Source organism: Harpia harpyja, chromosome 9, assembly GCF_026419915.1.
Source record: "Harpia harpyja isolate bHarHar1 chromosome 9, bHarHar1 primary haplotype, whole genome shotgun sequence".
Lineage (NCBI taxonomy): Eukaryota > Metazoa > Chordata > Aves > Accipitriformes > Accipitridae > Harpia > Harpia harpyja.
In genome coordinates this window covers 43396087-43411221 of record NC_068948.1, presented here as the reverse complement: position 1 = coordinate 43411221, position 15135 = coordinate 43396087, and the positions used below count along the sequence as shown (strand labels likewise).

The 15135-nt window shown below is 44.5% G+C and overlaps 1 protein-coding gene and 1 long non-coding RNA gene across 7 annotated transcripts; one reads left to right on the top strand and one right to left on the bottom strand.

Moving 5' to 3' along the window:
• Nucleotides 1–3676: 3676 nt before the first annotated feature.
• Nucleotides 3677–4968, bottom strand: LOC128145478 (uncharacterized). Its single transcript, XR_008236484.1, has 2 exons — nt 4809–4968; nt 3677–4388 (listed from the first exon to the last, which is right to left on the bottom strand). It is a non-coding gene; the product is annotated as an uncharacterized LOC128145478 (long non-coding RNA).
• Nucleotides 4750–14400, top strand: PRKAB1 (protein kinase AMP-activated non-catalytic subunit beta 1). Of its 6 annotated transcripts, XR_008236483.1 has the most exons (9): nt 5163–5284; nt 6434–6608; nt 7491–7657; nt 9432–9525; nt 10543–10657; nt 11946–12079; nt 12592–12660; nt 12743–13723; nt 13795–14400. XR_008236483.1 is itself a non-coding variant. In XM_052795626.1 (8 exons), exons 2-8 carry the CDS (start codon nt 6444–6446, stop codon nt 12818–12820), a joined length of 822 nt encoding a protein of 273 aa, XP_052651586.1. In that variant the 5' UTR covers nt 4750–4772; nt 6434–6443; the 3' UTR covers nt 12821–14400. The 6 variants fall into 6 exon arrangements, 5 of the variants coding, with proteins under 5 accessions (XP_052651586.1, XP_052651583.1, XP_052651587.1 ...); XM_052795626.1 differs by lacking the exon at nt 5163–5284 and adding an exon at nt 4750–4772 and having other exon boundaries at nt 12743–14400; XM_052795623.1 differs by lacking the exon at nt 5163–5284 and adding an exon at nt 5061–5108 and having other exon boundaries at nt 12743–14400.
• The last annotated feature ends 735 nt before the right edge of the window (nt 14401–15135 follow it).

Genomic DNA, 15135 nt, shown 5'->3' with positions numbered 1-15135 from the left:
ATTTGCATCAGTAAGGGAGAGACTGGGTCATCTTCCCAGTTACTTTTTACTTTGTGTGCGTTGTGTGTGCACCTATGTGCAAGAGAATGCATTTGAAGGACTGGATTCCCCAAGGCGAGTAAGATTTAAATACAAAGAAATTCACTGGATTGATTCAGGGCCAAGCTGGTAAGCCACCTCCTAGTTACCTGACAGCTGTTCCGGAGCCTTTATAGAATGTGTTGTTTCGTGGAGGGAAGAGTCCATATCGCAGAGTTGAATAGATGTGGAACCTACCCTGACTTTGGAGGAGATACCTCCAGGCAAAGTCAGAGACATTGCCTGTGCAGGGTAGTCTGCATGGCTGCTGCCTAACCTGCAGCTCTTCTGAGACTAAGCCCTTGGTCTTCCACAGGCAGTACCTTCAGGCTGAAACACTACTTGAATGTTGCTTTCCTCTTACTATCCTCCCATCTCCAACCTCATTTTTAATTAGTAGGTCTCTGAAGGTGTGCAGTGTTATGTTGGAGTAGAGGAGTTGAGAACGGTTGCAATGGTCTATGAGTGATTTTTATGTGCTCTCACAATTTTCCACTTCCCAAGCGCAACAGCATGTTCTGCATGCACAGCAATAGCATGTGTCCCTGAAATGTGAGTGAGCCTTTAAGGAGGCTGCCCAACTTCCTCTGCATCACTCCCTGGCAGCCTGGCAAAATGGGCTAAATTCAGAAGTGACCTAAAAGGAGGCGGGGGTTTGGAAACAGATCACTCAGCCAATGTAACGATGGAGGAACAAACTTGGGAGCCCAAGGTAGAAAGGAAAATTATAGTAAGAAATTTAACCAGAAGGTTTCTGCAGTTAAATTTATCCTGTCTTGAACTTAGGGTAAATTCTGCTCCTGCTACCACCTAACTCACTCTCCACAGCACGGAAGCTACAAGAAGCACTTGCTCATGTGTCCTTTACAATGTGATTTATGGCATGTCTGAATTTGATCTATCAGCTCATGACTGAGGTTGGCTCTTCTGGTTTTGTCATATCTAGCTGCAGGGCTGAGTCAGCTTCCACTTTGCTTGCAATGACTTCTCTTTGGCTAAATAAGCTTGCATCATGTCAAGGAAAAAGAACTTTGCCAGGTTATCAGTGGATTCATCAGGACTTTAAACTGTACAGTCTGAGACTTTAGGCCACTGCATTTTTTTTTTTCAACACATACTCTGGGGTAAAAGAAGGGGAAACTCCACTGAAATTAAGGGATGCACACCAGAGCAGGCTGTGTGGTAAAAGGTGAGCCATGGCAGCCTTGTGTACACATATCTCAAGCAGTGTTCAGTGGGGGCTTAATTGCCTTTTGCTTTTGACCAACTCTGGGAGATAATCCAAACAGTGAAAATGAGGTTTTGGCCTAGAGCACAAGTGGTTGGTGAGTGCCATCTGTTCCTTAGGGCTAGCACAAAAGTTTAGCTTTGACTTTTTGTGCGTGAAAGGTTTGTAAGGCCATTATTCACCCCATTTAATAAAAGACATACATTTCCCTACCACAGGTCTCTCCTGACCTCAGATCTATCCTGTTTCGTCCTTACTTTCTTTAAAAATGAGTCAGCTGATGAAGACAGACAGTAAGTGATGTCTCTACAGGGGTAGAATGACTCAGTAGTAAAGACGTCACTTCACTTGACCCCTCAGCCTATACGGCACTGAAAGTGCTCTATCAGGATTGTTAGAACTTTGACAAAGTCTGGTGAGTCTCATGATCTTATGAGCCAAGAACCAAAATGCCTTAAAATTAATTTGTGAATAAGATGCTCTGTGTGAGTTTTAATAGTCAGGCCAGGTCTAGTTTGTGTTTCTTAAAGAAGGTAGATGTGAATAAGGGAAAAAGGAGCTGACCTTTGCTTGTGGCTAGTGACAATAAATAACACACAGACCATGTGGATCTTCATATCCTGCAGGTGTTTTACAAGCATCTCCTTTTAAAACCTCATATTGCCCTATGAGGTGGTGCAGCACAGTCATGACACCTGCTAAAGCATTTAATCAATTACTTTTATCTTGTTTTACGGGTTGTGGACAGTCTGAAAGCGGACTGTGCTTTTTTTTCAAGGGAATTTCTTATTCAAACTTTTTCAGTTACGTTTTCCCCCAATCCTTTTACTCTCCAGCATGCTATTTGCAATTCAAACTGTTGTTGTGATTCACCATACAATTTCCATGATTCCGCTTCTTTTTCCTGAGCAGGCAACCATAAATCCTAGGGCATTCACATTATTGGTGTGATTGCTGATACCAAAATTTCATATTTGTTTTTCTGATGTATAAATTTAATGTTTACTTAAGATGAGCATTCGTTCTATTGAAGTGTGGGTAGTGAACACAAGCAGGGTCCTCAAGACACCAGAACAAAATAATCTGCAGTTCTGAATTTGTATTTACCTAAAAGATTTTGTAATATTCACCCAACCTAGCATCACCTTCCTTTGATTAAGAGTCTTCTTGAAGGTCATGCTGGCAGTTAGTGTCAGAGGCAAGAAGGATATTTTTATCTAATTCTTTCTCTCCTCAGTGAAAATGCTTAAAGTCACTATTCTTGGGCATCCCCCAAAATTGTAAGGCAATGTACACAGCTAAACAGCTAAGGAGCAAATTATTCTGGTACCAACGTCAGGAGTGCTTAGCAAGGGCTAAGCCTGAGTGGCCTGTTGCTGTGTCCCCTGTCTGAGAGATATGACAGCTTAGAAAACTGTGATAAATTATTTCAATGGCAAGTGACACCTCTGATATTCTCACTAGGGAAGTTAACCAGGAACCTCATTTGTGACACACATGGAAACCTTGATGGAAGAATGTGAACCAGCTCCCCATCTGTTACATCCTCATCTGGCAGTAAGAAAAAGAAGGTTAAGACAGGTATGTAAGGGGGCAGAAGTAGAAAAGGTATTTTGTAGTCTTCCTTTGGAATGTGGAGGCTGGTCCTGGATGGAGTGGAAAAGGGGCAGTTTTTATGCCCTTCAGGTTGCAGAGCATGGAAGGAGGCAAAAAGTCACAGATGCTGTTAAAGGGAGGAGCAAAAGGCCAGGGTTCCAGAAAATCAGTGGGTGGATGAGCTCTGCCAGGCCCTTGCGGCATGTCTTCAGCTAATCTCTCGCTTCCCACATCTCCTGCATTAACAGGTGTGAGGGAATTGGGCTCCCACTGAGGCTGATAGGAGAAAACAATACTGCCATGCATGTGAGAACCATGCATACAGACATGCCCATGAGGAGGTAGGGCGATGATTTAGTGGGCAGCAGTGGTAAGCCCCCCACGTAAGACTCATTGTTCATGGTGTAATGTCATCCAGCCCTCATAATTCATAGGGACCAGGCACCGCACAAAAAAAGAGTTACAGGTTCTAGGACTGTGCTACACCCACCTGTCACGACTGACAGTGAGGGAAGACAAGAATCGGGGTTGAAGAGGAAGCAGTCAGGGGAAAAGAGGGAGAAAGCAGCAACAGTGAAGCCCAACCACCAAGAGGCTGAGATGCCTGTGTCCGTTGCCTCTGTCCTGTCCGCAGGCCAGTAACTCCCAAAGGTTTTGGCATGTAGCACACCATAGATGGATGGTTCATCACCGTGTGGGGAGGAACCATCACATTTTAATACCAGAACTTTAAATAATGCTTGGACCTCCCACAGACTACTTCCCACAGCCTCGTGAGCTATTAGCAGTCCTTATCCTGCAGTTTATTGCCTACCTGTGGTTCTCAGAAGTAACAAAAACCATTGCAAAGAAGTGAGGATGGGCCCCAAAGTGAAGGTACCTCTGGCTGGCTGTTGTGCAGATCATCACAATGGTCCTACTAGGCAAGTGGTAGACACGACATGGTAGCATGTGTCTCCAGCCTACGCCGCAGACAGTTCTGCAGACATAACCAGCACACGCAGAGGCATGTGCATTGGTGCTGGCCAAAAAAGAACGGGGGAGAACAAAACAATCGGGTTTGGAGACAAAGAATTTAGGAGTGCTAAGCTGTGTGAAATATCAGAATAACAGCAGCTGCATTTTATAGCAGGGTAACTGTTCTGCAGGGGCTGGGGAAGAGCTGCCCACACACATTCCCCTCGCACCCCCTCTGGCAGGCTGTCCTGTGCCGAGGTATTCTACCCATGAAAGACAAACTAGGAGCAGCTGTTCTTCAAAACATACTGTGGGAGCCAGCCGTGCACTCGCGATTAGGCATGGTGAATCTGTCTATCCTGGCAGAATTCTTTCCACAACATGACAGCACGCCAGAAGGATACACTTCGATTTGGTAGGAATCCTTTTGTCTGTTTGCAGGTTGCTTTGATTGGTTAAGAAAAAAACAACAATTTCCTTGTAAAGAGAACTGCCGACCCAGGAACCTGCAATCCTCACAACTTTATGCCTGTTAGAAAAGTGGAAGAAAGACAGCAACAGCTGATGAAGAGCAAAGGGTAAAATGAGATAGTGTAATTGGAAATGGTTAGAGAAATATGTTGGAGAAATATACGAGTGTAATTTAATTTGGGAAACATTTATCAGTTAAGGACTTAAATTTCCACCTCTGCTTCCTCAGAGGAAAGAGAGCCATGTGCTGGTGGTTTCACAGCCTGCTTCGACCACCCAATGGTCAGCATCCACTCAGCTGGCTCTTGCTCCCGTTTCATGAAGAGGGGAAATGCATTTATTGCCTAGTTCCCGCGCCCCCGTGCTCACTCATCTGCAACTCTCCTGCAGATCCAAAACCTCCTTGCGGTGATGGTTTGGAGAAAACAGCTCCGAGAGGCAGGTAAAGAGCCATCACGCTTCCCCGCTGACCTCATACCTACGGCACCAGTTTAGCAGTCATATTAAGCGGGTATGGGATAGCCCTGGCGGGACAGTCAGCACCGAGCCTGGCCTCAGGGGCCTCACGGACCCGGGAGCGGCTGATAAAGGCCCTGGGCTACTGCAGGCCCCGCGGGCCGCCTGCCTGGGGCCGGGGTCGGCGCCGGAACCTGCGCGCCCGGCTCGGGTTCTTCCCCGGGGCGGCAGCGCGGGCACACGGCCGGACGGAAGCGGAAGCGCCGGGGCGGCGGTGGAGGGACGGCGGTGGAGGGACGGCGGTGGGCTCGGAAGGTGGGAGGTGGGTTCCCTCGGCCGGGCATGGCCGGCGGTCCGGGGGTGCCGTGCGGGTGCTAGCCCCGGCGGCCTTTGTAACGCCCTGCTGGGCGCTTGCGGGGGAACCGGGCCGGGGAGAGGTGGGTGGCGGAGGCGGTGACCGCCCGGCTGCCCGCCTCGGGGCCTGAGGCGGCCCGGCGGGTACGACACGCAGGTGTGTCTGCTGATGAGACCCTGAGGGGCTGTTGGATTTCATTGGGGCCTTTTCAGAAGTCCGTCTCGCAGAATCGGCGAGTCCCTATTTAAAGCAGATACGGGATGAACGCACAAAGCTGTTGAAATTTCACGTAGCTGTTTAACGTTTACATTTATGCTTAATTTTTGTCGTTAAATTATCTGTTTCGTTGTTTATTTACTTAAGCCATGCATGCCGAGACTGGTTTCAGGTTGTGACTGAGCTGAGATCTGTACAGTTGAATGTTGGGCAATGTCCATAATCTGAGCTTACAGGGAACAGAACAATATCCCATACGTGTACTTGTATCCTGCTGGGTGCTCTGGAAGGGTCTGTTTGTACGGTTCCAAGGGCCTGTTTGTATGGGTCCAGACGGTCCCCTTGACAGCCCCTAAGTTGCTGCTCTTCACCTGTAAGTAGTCTTTCAGATAAGATATGGCATGTGCATCCAGTCTCATCCCTTCTGCCTGTGGATGTGGCCACATGGGCTGGGGAGCGGGAAGAAGTGTTGCGTTTCTTGCATAGCAGGCCCCTGCCTCTCCCAGAGAAAAGCAGAGACTGGAGGAAGTCTTCAGCGGAGCACCAGCAGGACTGTGCTGTTTGCGCTTCAGAGCCACAGCTGGCCCCTGTAAGGATCCTCAGCAGGCTGCCACCTCAGCTAACTTTTTATTTCCTAGTGAAGTCACATTTCTAGTAGGCTGTTTTTGAAGCATTCTGACAGAAAGTTCTGCTGATGTTTCTATTGATGTGGTAGAACATTATATGTGTGGGTATTCAGAAGAGAGAAGAACAAGCACTTAGCTTGGGAAGACAGAATACCAGTGTACTGCAGTGACAGATACCAGCTTGGTCAACTTTTAGAGTGGCTGAGTCTTGCAGAGATGCTAGGATATTGAACTGTAGCACATTATCAAGAGTAGCTAAAAGTTGTCATTTAGTGTCTTTGTTCTGAGTATGTTATAATTTTAAGATGCTAGCATTTGGGGTTACTCAAGTTTCTTAGACTCTTCAACTCAGAAACAGAGCCCAGGTCTACTGATGAGCCTGCTTTCCTGCCTACTGGTATTCTGGCTTCAAAAGTACGTGTGCTAATCTGTCTTTTCCTGCTCTTTTAGGCCATTAAAAATGGGGAACACAAGCAGCGAGCGAGCTGGGCTGGAGCGTCATGGCCATAAGGCATCCCGAGGTGACAACTCGGGAGGAGCCATCAGTACAAAAGAGGGTGATAGACCAAAAATTCTAATGGACAGTCCTGAAGATGCAGACTTGTTCCATTCAGAGGAAATGAAGGTATTGCTGGTTTGTTCTCGTCTTCTAACTTTGCTAGCTTGGGAATGCTGTCCAGTTGTGGTGCTCTTAACATCCTTCAGTAGTTCTGTCACTGAGTTTACACACAAAACTGACTATCTCCCTTGTTTCCTACACTAAGGAGAGATATTGCATTGGTATTCAAGCAGATATAATGAGCGTAATGTCATGGTTTGCAGCAAGAATTAATTGTAGAAAAACTAAAATGTAGCTGGCTCAAAGCTCTTCCCCAGTTCTAGGTACAGTGCCCCAGCTTCCCTCAGATCCTTAATGCTCTTGCAGTCACCAGTGACGTTTTACCTGTCTGTTATTTTCCATATTAAAAGATCAGTTAACTGGATTTTTGCTCAGTATTAGATGGATTGTTAGAAATGCCTTGCTGTGTATCGTGTTTCCTAAGAATATCTAACAGAAAATTACGCTTAGATTTTGACTGCTGGACAGAGCTGTTTCCTATAGACAACTCATAATCTTTCTGCCAACTACAAATTTTGTGCCTATGGTATTTGTGCTTAAGTGTATTTCTTCTTAATTATTTTTCTCCCTCTTTTATCTGTGTATTTTGAAAACTCTTGTGAGCTCAAGTCATTTCTTTTTAACCTAATTTAGGCTGGAGGGCGGGGGATTATTTTGCCTTCTACTCTTTCTGCAAATTTGGAAGGCTTTAACATCTTTGCAGAATTTGTGCAAATGAATTTGTGAACACTATCTAGAAATGCCGTTTCTAATCTCCATCTGACAAAAACTACTTGTAGACTTGTACCTTAGAGAATCGTGCCTGAGCGCAAAAATGCTGTCAGTAAAATACAGGTTGTCTAAGTCTGCCAGGAAAGAATCCTTTTGATTAAGACATTGTGCTTGTAGGCTCCATTGGAGAAAGAAGAATTCCTAGCTTGGCAGCAAGATCTGGAAGTGAATGATAAAACTCCCACTCAAGCTCGACCAACAGTCTTTCGCTGGACTGGAGGAGGGAAAGAAGTTTATTTATCTGGGTCCTTCAACAACTGGAGTAAAATTCCTCTGACAAGGAGGTAATAAACTGCTGCTGCTGTATCGGTGATATTCCCCATGGGCTGGGAATGCTTAGTGCAGTGAGAAAGGTGGTCAGCTGATAGATTGGTATTGTGCTTGGATTTACTACTGTCCTGCTTCTCTTCTCAAGCTCTTGATGAGAGTCTGACTTTTTGATTCTTGGATGGCATAGGATGAAAGTTGAGCTGTGTGTCAATTTTGGAGTGATTTGTTCACTAGGCACCATGCGTGAATGACCTGAAACAATCCTTGTTGTGCAGTCTGCTACCTGGGGTGGAGCTGGGGTATGTAAGGTGAAGTTGGTTTTAAGCATAGTGTCTTTGATGGCACATGTACTTTCTTGGCATATCATTGGCTTTTGCCCAGCTCAAAGGGTCCAGATTCTGCTTAGGAAACTGAACCTGCGATACCTGCTGGTAAACTACATGAACGAGAGAACAAATCTGTGTTAAAGTACCAAGTGCTTTTTCCTTCCAGAGAGCTCTGGAGCTCTGCTTAATTCAGTACCTGAGTAAGTATTTTATTTAAACCAATGTTTTCTCAAAAATTTAAAACTTAATGGGTGGCGGAGAGTCTGAATTTAGCTGTTGATCTGAGACCTGTTGTCTGTCAATGATGACATATTCATGAAAGATTCGTCTCCTGCTAATCTCTGGTGTTTCTTATCTCAGTGAGTGACTACCTGCATTGTCATTGTTGCAGAAGTGTCTTAATTTCTTAGGAGACTTGAGGGAGGAGCATAGTGGCCTGATAAAATGGTATGGGAGGATTGTTCTGTGCATGAACAACGTGGAATAAATTATCAAGACAGGAGCTGGAAAAAAGGCCAGTGGAACATCAGTATTACCGTCATACTCTTAAGTAGAAAGCCTGGGAGACGGGAAATGGTGAAATGAACCTGGAAGAAGGACAAAAATGTCTCTTTACCAAAAAAAAAAAAAAAAAAAAAAAAAAGAAGACAGGTTTGCCTCTTGTCAGATTAGGTATTCTGGGAAAGGAGATATTTGGACCTCCTTAGAGGCTGGATAAAATCATGTTACTGAATCAAATATGCTCAGGCAGAAGAGTTCGTTATTCCAAACTGAAATTTCAAATCCAGCTTTGTGGTGGTATGCTTGTGCTCCTTATCTGAGAAGAAGTAGTAAAGAGAGCTACTGGCATTGTGTGGCCTGTTTGAGTTGTTCACATAGCATCAACTGTTTCTCAGCTTCTTTGAGATGCTGGTAAAGACTTCTGAAGAATCAGGAAGTTCACAGCACAGGAGTATCAAAATTACAAAGCAGCAGCTATTCAGACCCAAAGTAACTCAGAAGTATTGAGTTGCTGCTTTCATCTTCTAGTCATTGTTCATTTATTTCATAGGCATTTGTGAAATGCAATTTATGATGGCAAATACTGAAAGGCAAGGAAATACAAGTAAGCTGATCTTGTTCCATCAACAGGAGTATTGCAGATAAAATAAGGTCTCGCGTACTAACAAGTAATGTGAAGATGTGCAGATGACTTTACAAAAGCTCAGTGCCAATTACTTGAGGATACTAATTTTGAATGTGTAGGGGCTTACTGTCACAGAGGAAATTATCATTAACATTAACCTTAATTTGATTCTTTACCTTTAGATTGCATCAGAGATTCTCTTAAATGTGGCACTGCCTTTTTGAGTTTTTGCACGTTAAGGAGGCTTATATTCTGTGTTACAGTGTTTGTCACAGTTTAGAGATCGATGCACTTTTCAGAATATTTCAGGGCTGATTTGTTTGTCTTAAATTCCAGCCACAATAACTTTGTGGCAATTCTGGACCTGCCAGAAGGAGAGCACCAATACAAGTTCTTTGTGGATGGGCAGTGGACGCACGATCCTTCAGAGGTATTGTTTTCTTTGATTCACTGTATTTATTCATTGAGGCATTGGAAGATGAGAAACTGGCTGGTTTTTCTACCAATAGCTGGCCTTTTCAGAGAGAAGGTATTGGTTAACAACAGAAAATGACTGTTTAAGCTGGCGATAAAGATATTTCTGCTCCCAGCTGGCCTAGGTGGCAGCATCAGACTGACAGTCTCAAAGGACAGGAGATTTTTGTAACAAACGGGTCACAAGATCTCTTGGGTATTGGTTTATAAGATATGGTGAGCTTTTCTTGTCTAGTGCCAAACTGTCTTTTAAAGCACTGTAGCATTGCTGACAGCCCAAATCTCTCTGTGCTGTACTTGCTATCTGTGCCAGAATGTTCTTATTGCTGCTCTGGATCTTTTCGTAGTCCAGTAACTGTGCCAAAATCTACCAGGCCTTTTCGTCCTCCGCTGCTATAAAATGAGCTTTAACCTTAGCCTGCCTAGCAATCCCTACCTGCCTCAGAACTAATCATTCACAGCTGCTGGTTCCAGTCTTCTTGTTGTCTTGGCAAACCTTGCAGAACCTCACAGAATTCACCTTGCAGTAAATTTAGCTCTTTGAAACCTCTGCTTCAGTCTCCAGTCTCAGCTTTGGTAGTAACCAGCAATACCAAGCGTACTCGTGTCCTACATCAGACCATGCAGATCTCAGCCTGGCTCTGAAGCCTCTGTAGAAGCTAGAAGTAAAGGTTAGCTCCTTGTGTCGTCACTGTTAACTTTAGCCCAAACCTGATCCTAGCCTTATGTATAGCTCAAGAATTTATCGAATGCTGTGGACCTAGCAGGTTCAACTGACATGCATCCCCCTCAGTCCTAAATCCTGTTCTTGCTCTTAAACTAACTGAGCAATAGTGAGCTCTTTTCATATGTGGTACTAGCATATTTTAAAAGCAACATATCTCATTCTTGGTAATGCTGATTGTGTAGTTTTGAGAATCTAATAGTCCTGCAAGCTTTTTTATTCTGACTTTTGTACCTTGTTTCTTCCCAGCCAGTAGTAACCAGCCAGCTAGGTACCGTCAACAATATCATACAGGTGAAGAAAACTGACTTTGAAGTATTTGATGCTTTGATGGTGGACTCCCAGAAATGTTCAGACATGTCTGGTATGAGCTTACTGGTAATTTTATATTACACTTTTTAGAGCTGTTAAAAATTCCATCTTCCTTTTCATCTGGAGTTAAAGCTCCAGTATAGATTAATCTACACATTTGTCAGGCCCTGTGGACGTGTGCAGGAGTCACAGGTGCACAAAGGAATAATGTGGAATGCATAAAGGAGGAAGCCTCTGACAGAGCAACACAGGTTACTGTAGATCTGATTAGGAGGAAGTCATGGGTGCTTAATAGCTGTTTGTTTGCCTGTGCGATGTGAAATGGCTGGTTTGGGCGCACTCAGTGGTGGATCAGTCTCTACCTTACAACATCAAGCCAATGTTGACAGCCTACGCTGCTCCTAATACAGTCTTTCTCTGCTAAGGAGATGGGTTGAGGAGGTCAGAAGTTGCGCATTAAGAGGTAGAATTTAAATGCATCTTAGTGCTAATACAGGCTCAGGAATATGTTGTATCCTCTCACCTTAGTATAAATGATCTGAATCTTAGAATAGTATAAAAATTATATTTTTGCCTTAAGTTTCATATTCTAGTGTAACAGAAGAGAGATAAGATTTAGCTTGAGTCATCTCTGAGGTCAGCCTTGCCACGTGTTCTTTATAGACCTTTGTAGGGATGGGGACCATGGTTGAAATAGTACCTTAAATCCTCCTTCAGAAGACCTGTCCTTTGAATCTGAGACAGAAGGTGCATTTGGTTGGTTTTTGCTCTATGCTACTTTCCCCTGGAGAAAGCCTTTTTGGAGAAAGGGTGTGATTTGTGAGACTTGGATGCTGCAAGAAGCCAGGAGGAGATTCTAGTAAATGCTTCCCCGCCACAAGATGTAATGACTTTTCATTATATTGCTTTACACTCTGAAGAGCCCTTTCTATTACTCTGTCCCTGTACGGGATTAATACATGCTTTTTACACGTGTGTACCATGTTTTTAGCGCTTCCCTTGGAGGTAACATTGTAGAGCAATGTTTACCATTAAGTGTTTGCTGGAGAAGTGCTGGGCAGTGAAGTTCTGGAGTGCAGTAGGGCCCTTGGCCTCCCACATCTTCACAGCTAGTCTCGAGTCAGACAGACTTTGGACATCTTAAATCACTTCTTGGGCAGTGACTGATCCTCTGGCACTGCATCAGCTGCTGCAGTTCTTGTGCTACATGCCATTGATTTCTTTTGGCCATATGTTTTTGGATGTGAAAAGCAACTTAGAGTAGTGGTAAAAAGGTACCTATAAAGAGCAGATACTCTTACAGACTATTTAAGAATAAATATTTAACATCTCTCTGGCAGAGTTGTCAAGTTCACCTCCAGGACCGTACCACCAGGAGCCCTATGTTTGTAAGGCAGAGGAGCGCTTTAAATCGCCACCTATTCTTCCCCCCCACCTGTTGCAGGTCATCCTGAATAAGGACACAGGCATTTCTGTGAGTACATTAGTTTGTTTTGCTGAATAATGGCCTTGAGGTTGTGAACAGATGGGGAAAAACCTGGGTACAGACAGGGGACAGGCAAGGAAAAAACTCAGAATAGTTGCCATGTTCATAAATTCCTTATTGTATACGTCCAGGTGGATCCATCTGAAGTAAATTTATTTTTCTACTTGACTCTCTTCAAAATTGAAAAGAAAACTAGATTGCTGTTTTACTCCCAGAAACCCTAATCTTCCCACTGCAACACTACTAAAATGTCAGAAGCACATAAGAAATAATTGAGGTCTGTTTTATGGTTGCAGTGAGGATGCAGAGGGTTTCACCCTGGAGGGATCTTGGATTGTTCTGAAACTTTGCCTACGTTTGTTGATGAACTCTGTGTAAGAAGCGGTGTGATGTATTTGAGGATATGGCTAGTTACAGACGGTGTTCATCACTCATCAGCTGTGATGAGTAAACTGTGAGTTCCGTTATTTTCACACTGTGTCGCTTTCTCTTTTTTCCAGTGCGATCCTGCTTTGCTCCCTGAACCCAACCATGTCATGCTGAACCACCTCTACGCACTTTCTATCAAGGTGAGAGACCAGGGCACGTTCTTCACACTTGCAGCTTTTAGATAACCATGTAATATGCTCACTTGTTTTCCATCTCCTGTAGGATGGAGTGATGGTGCTTAGTGCTACGCATCGTTACAAGAAGAAATATGTGACTACTTTGCTGTACAAGCCAATATGAGCATCGCAGTAGTTTGTGACCAGTTGTTCTGGGCTAGTGCAGTCTCGGGGGGAAAAAAATTCTTCTCTCAACCAAATTTATTCCTGCTCTGTGCTGTAGCAAATGAACTCTGATTTCATATTGTTTCTGAGACTTCCAAGTTCTCCTGTATTTGCCTTATTTTCCCAGTCCCACCTTGGAAGTTCTTGGAGATGGCAGCTTCATGACAACTAGACAGATGGCAAAGGTGTCAGTGCCTGTTGTCAGCTCAGTTAAAAAACCAGCAATTTAATTAGGCTGAAAAGTGTGAGGGCAGCAACAGATTAAAGACCTTTAGCAGTGAGGCAGACTGTAAGTAATAAACAAGCCAGCCCAAAGTCTAGAGGATTCTTGTGGAATCTTACTTGAGCTCAACACTCAGCAAAAGCAAGCCCATTACTGCTTTCATAACTCATCAAACACGCAATTATTTCAGTAGCAAGTTCCAAACTTGTATGGCTGAAATAAGTGTGAATATTGATGATCTTTTTGTAGCAGCCTTTTCTAGGCAAAATCAGCAACACAATCACCAACAAGTTCATTTTTATTTTACGGTAGACTGGAGTGCACTGTTTCTGCTGTGAATAGCTCTGTAGTTTTTCTCTTCATGAGAACTGAAATACAAGTTTTCCCCTGTGGAATTTTGGTAAAGACAATTGTTTTTAACGGCTGGATTTTTGTGTAAATCATAAATGTGTCTTGCAGTAATCTGCTTTTTGAAACCAGTTTCTCTTGCTGTCACTGATAAGGACTTCCTTAAGCTGGGATAGGTAGCCGTAAGGAAATCGATGTATTCAGTTTGGGGATTAGTTCTTCAGTAACAGCCTGAAGGTGACTGTAAGTCACCGGTCTTCCAGTGGCCAAACTTGCCCCTTGGTGTAAGCAGTTGCAGCGCGCTGGATACAGCAGCACTGCATCCTTCTGTGCCCAGGGCTGGAGCTGGGCCTCTGCTCCAGGTTGCAGCATTGACCACGGGTATAACATCCCTGGCGCTTCTGCAGCCAAGGCTGTGGGGATCTCTGCAACTTTTAATTCTGTTTATATTTTCTAAGTGATTATAGTAACACCAGGTTGCCTGTACTTGGTACTCGCAGCCTGTTTTATCCCAAAACAAATGCAACATTAATGCAAAACTGCCTGCCAGTGTGCCTCGGGCCTGCCCTGGAGGAACCGGCTCGGGAGGTGACCTGCTGGGTCCTTCCCTCTGTTTGTTTTTGGTGCCTGCGAGTGCCAGCGACTGTGCCAATGATAACCAGCCCCTGTCCGACTGTGGGGAAGAGCACGTTGCACAAATCGGTAAGGAGTCTGAGTGGGGGCAAAAGCTGCAGCAGCCAGCGTTCAGTGGAACCAGCCACAGTGGAAGGGTGGTTTGCCATCCTCGGGTCTGCTCACTAGCCTTGTTGCAATATCCTGAGTAGCTGAGTAGATCCGGGTCTAGTGCAATGGTTTTCTCTGAAAACTCTTTCTTCGTTCTGTGCTATGGATAGTATTTGGTATTCTGAAATATGGAATTGCTTTTGTTTTCAGCCTCTTTAGAAACAAATAAAACATTTTCAAGAAAAGTGGGTGACTTGCTTTGTTATTATCTTTCCTATCTTTGGTAACCTCAGCTTGCTTTAGTTGTTACTCTTTTATAACCTATGAGTGCCTGATTGCAGTTTTATGCCTTGGTGGATTGTGCAACTTTTCATTCATAGATGCAGCTTGAAACACCTTGTTTGCTTGCAGTTAATCAGTAAAGAAGATGAGGGAGGTGTTAGTGTGTATTTGTGATGTAAAGCTTACAGGAAGAACAATTGCGTAAAAGCTCCAGCAATCAGTTCCTTACGGCTGAAAAACTTGGTATTGGTCTTAAGCCTCCCGTTGGCTTCTCTCTGTTCCAGCCAGCCACTCTTCAAGCAGACGTTTTTCCCAAGCCTTTCTTCTTGACAGCGTGCGATTGCGGGTTGGATATGGTTTGTGGTGTCACAGGCAGGTGTATGGCGCTGGAGTAGGCTGTGCACCCTCTGTAATATTTATTGGCACCAGAAAATGCTGACTTGTGAGGAGGTCAGGGAAGAGGCTGTGGGATCGGGGCTAGTAGCTGCAGAGCAGCACATGCTGCAGGGAGGCCTGTGGGCTTTGCTGGGGCCTGGGGAGGTAGAGGTTTCTTTTAGCTTGAGCTGGTTGTGTCAGGGCAGTAAACAAAGGTGCATCAACAGCAGAGAAGGAAGAGCAGGTTGGAACAGTTCCAGTTAACTAATTTAACAGGATTGCCTTTTGTTGAAGTGTAAACTCACTCAGTCAAAACACCTGGA

Excerpts from the sequence above, each read along its gene's own strand:
- PRKAB1 (XM_052795626.1), top strand. The coding sequence starts at position 6,444 with ATGGGGAACACAAGCAGCGAGCGAGCTGGGCTGGAGCGTCATGGCCAT. Across the intron at positions 12,080-12,591 it reads ATAAGGACACAGGCATTTCT|TGCGATCCTGCTTTGCTCCC; the intron begins GTGAGTACATTA and ends TCTTTTTTCCAG. Across the intron at positions 12,661-12,742 it reads TCTACGCACTTTCTATCAAG|GATGGAGTGATGGTGCTTAG; the intron begins GTGAGAGACCAG and ends CATCTCCTGTAG.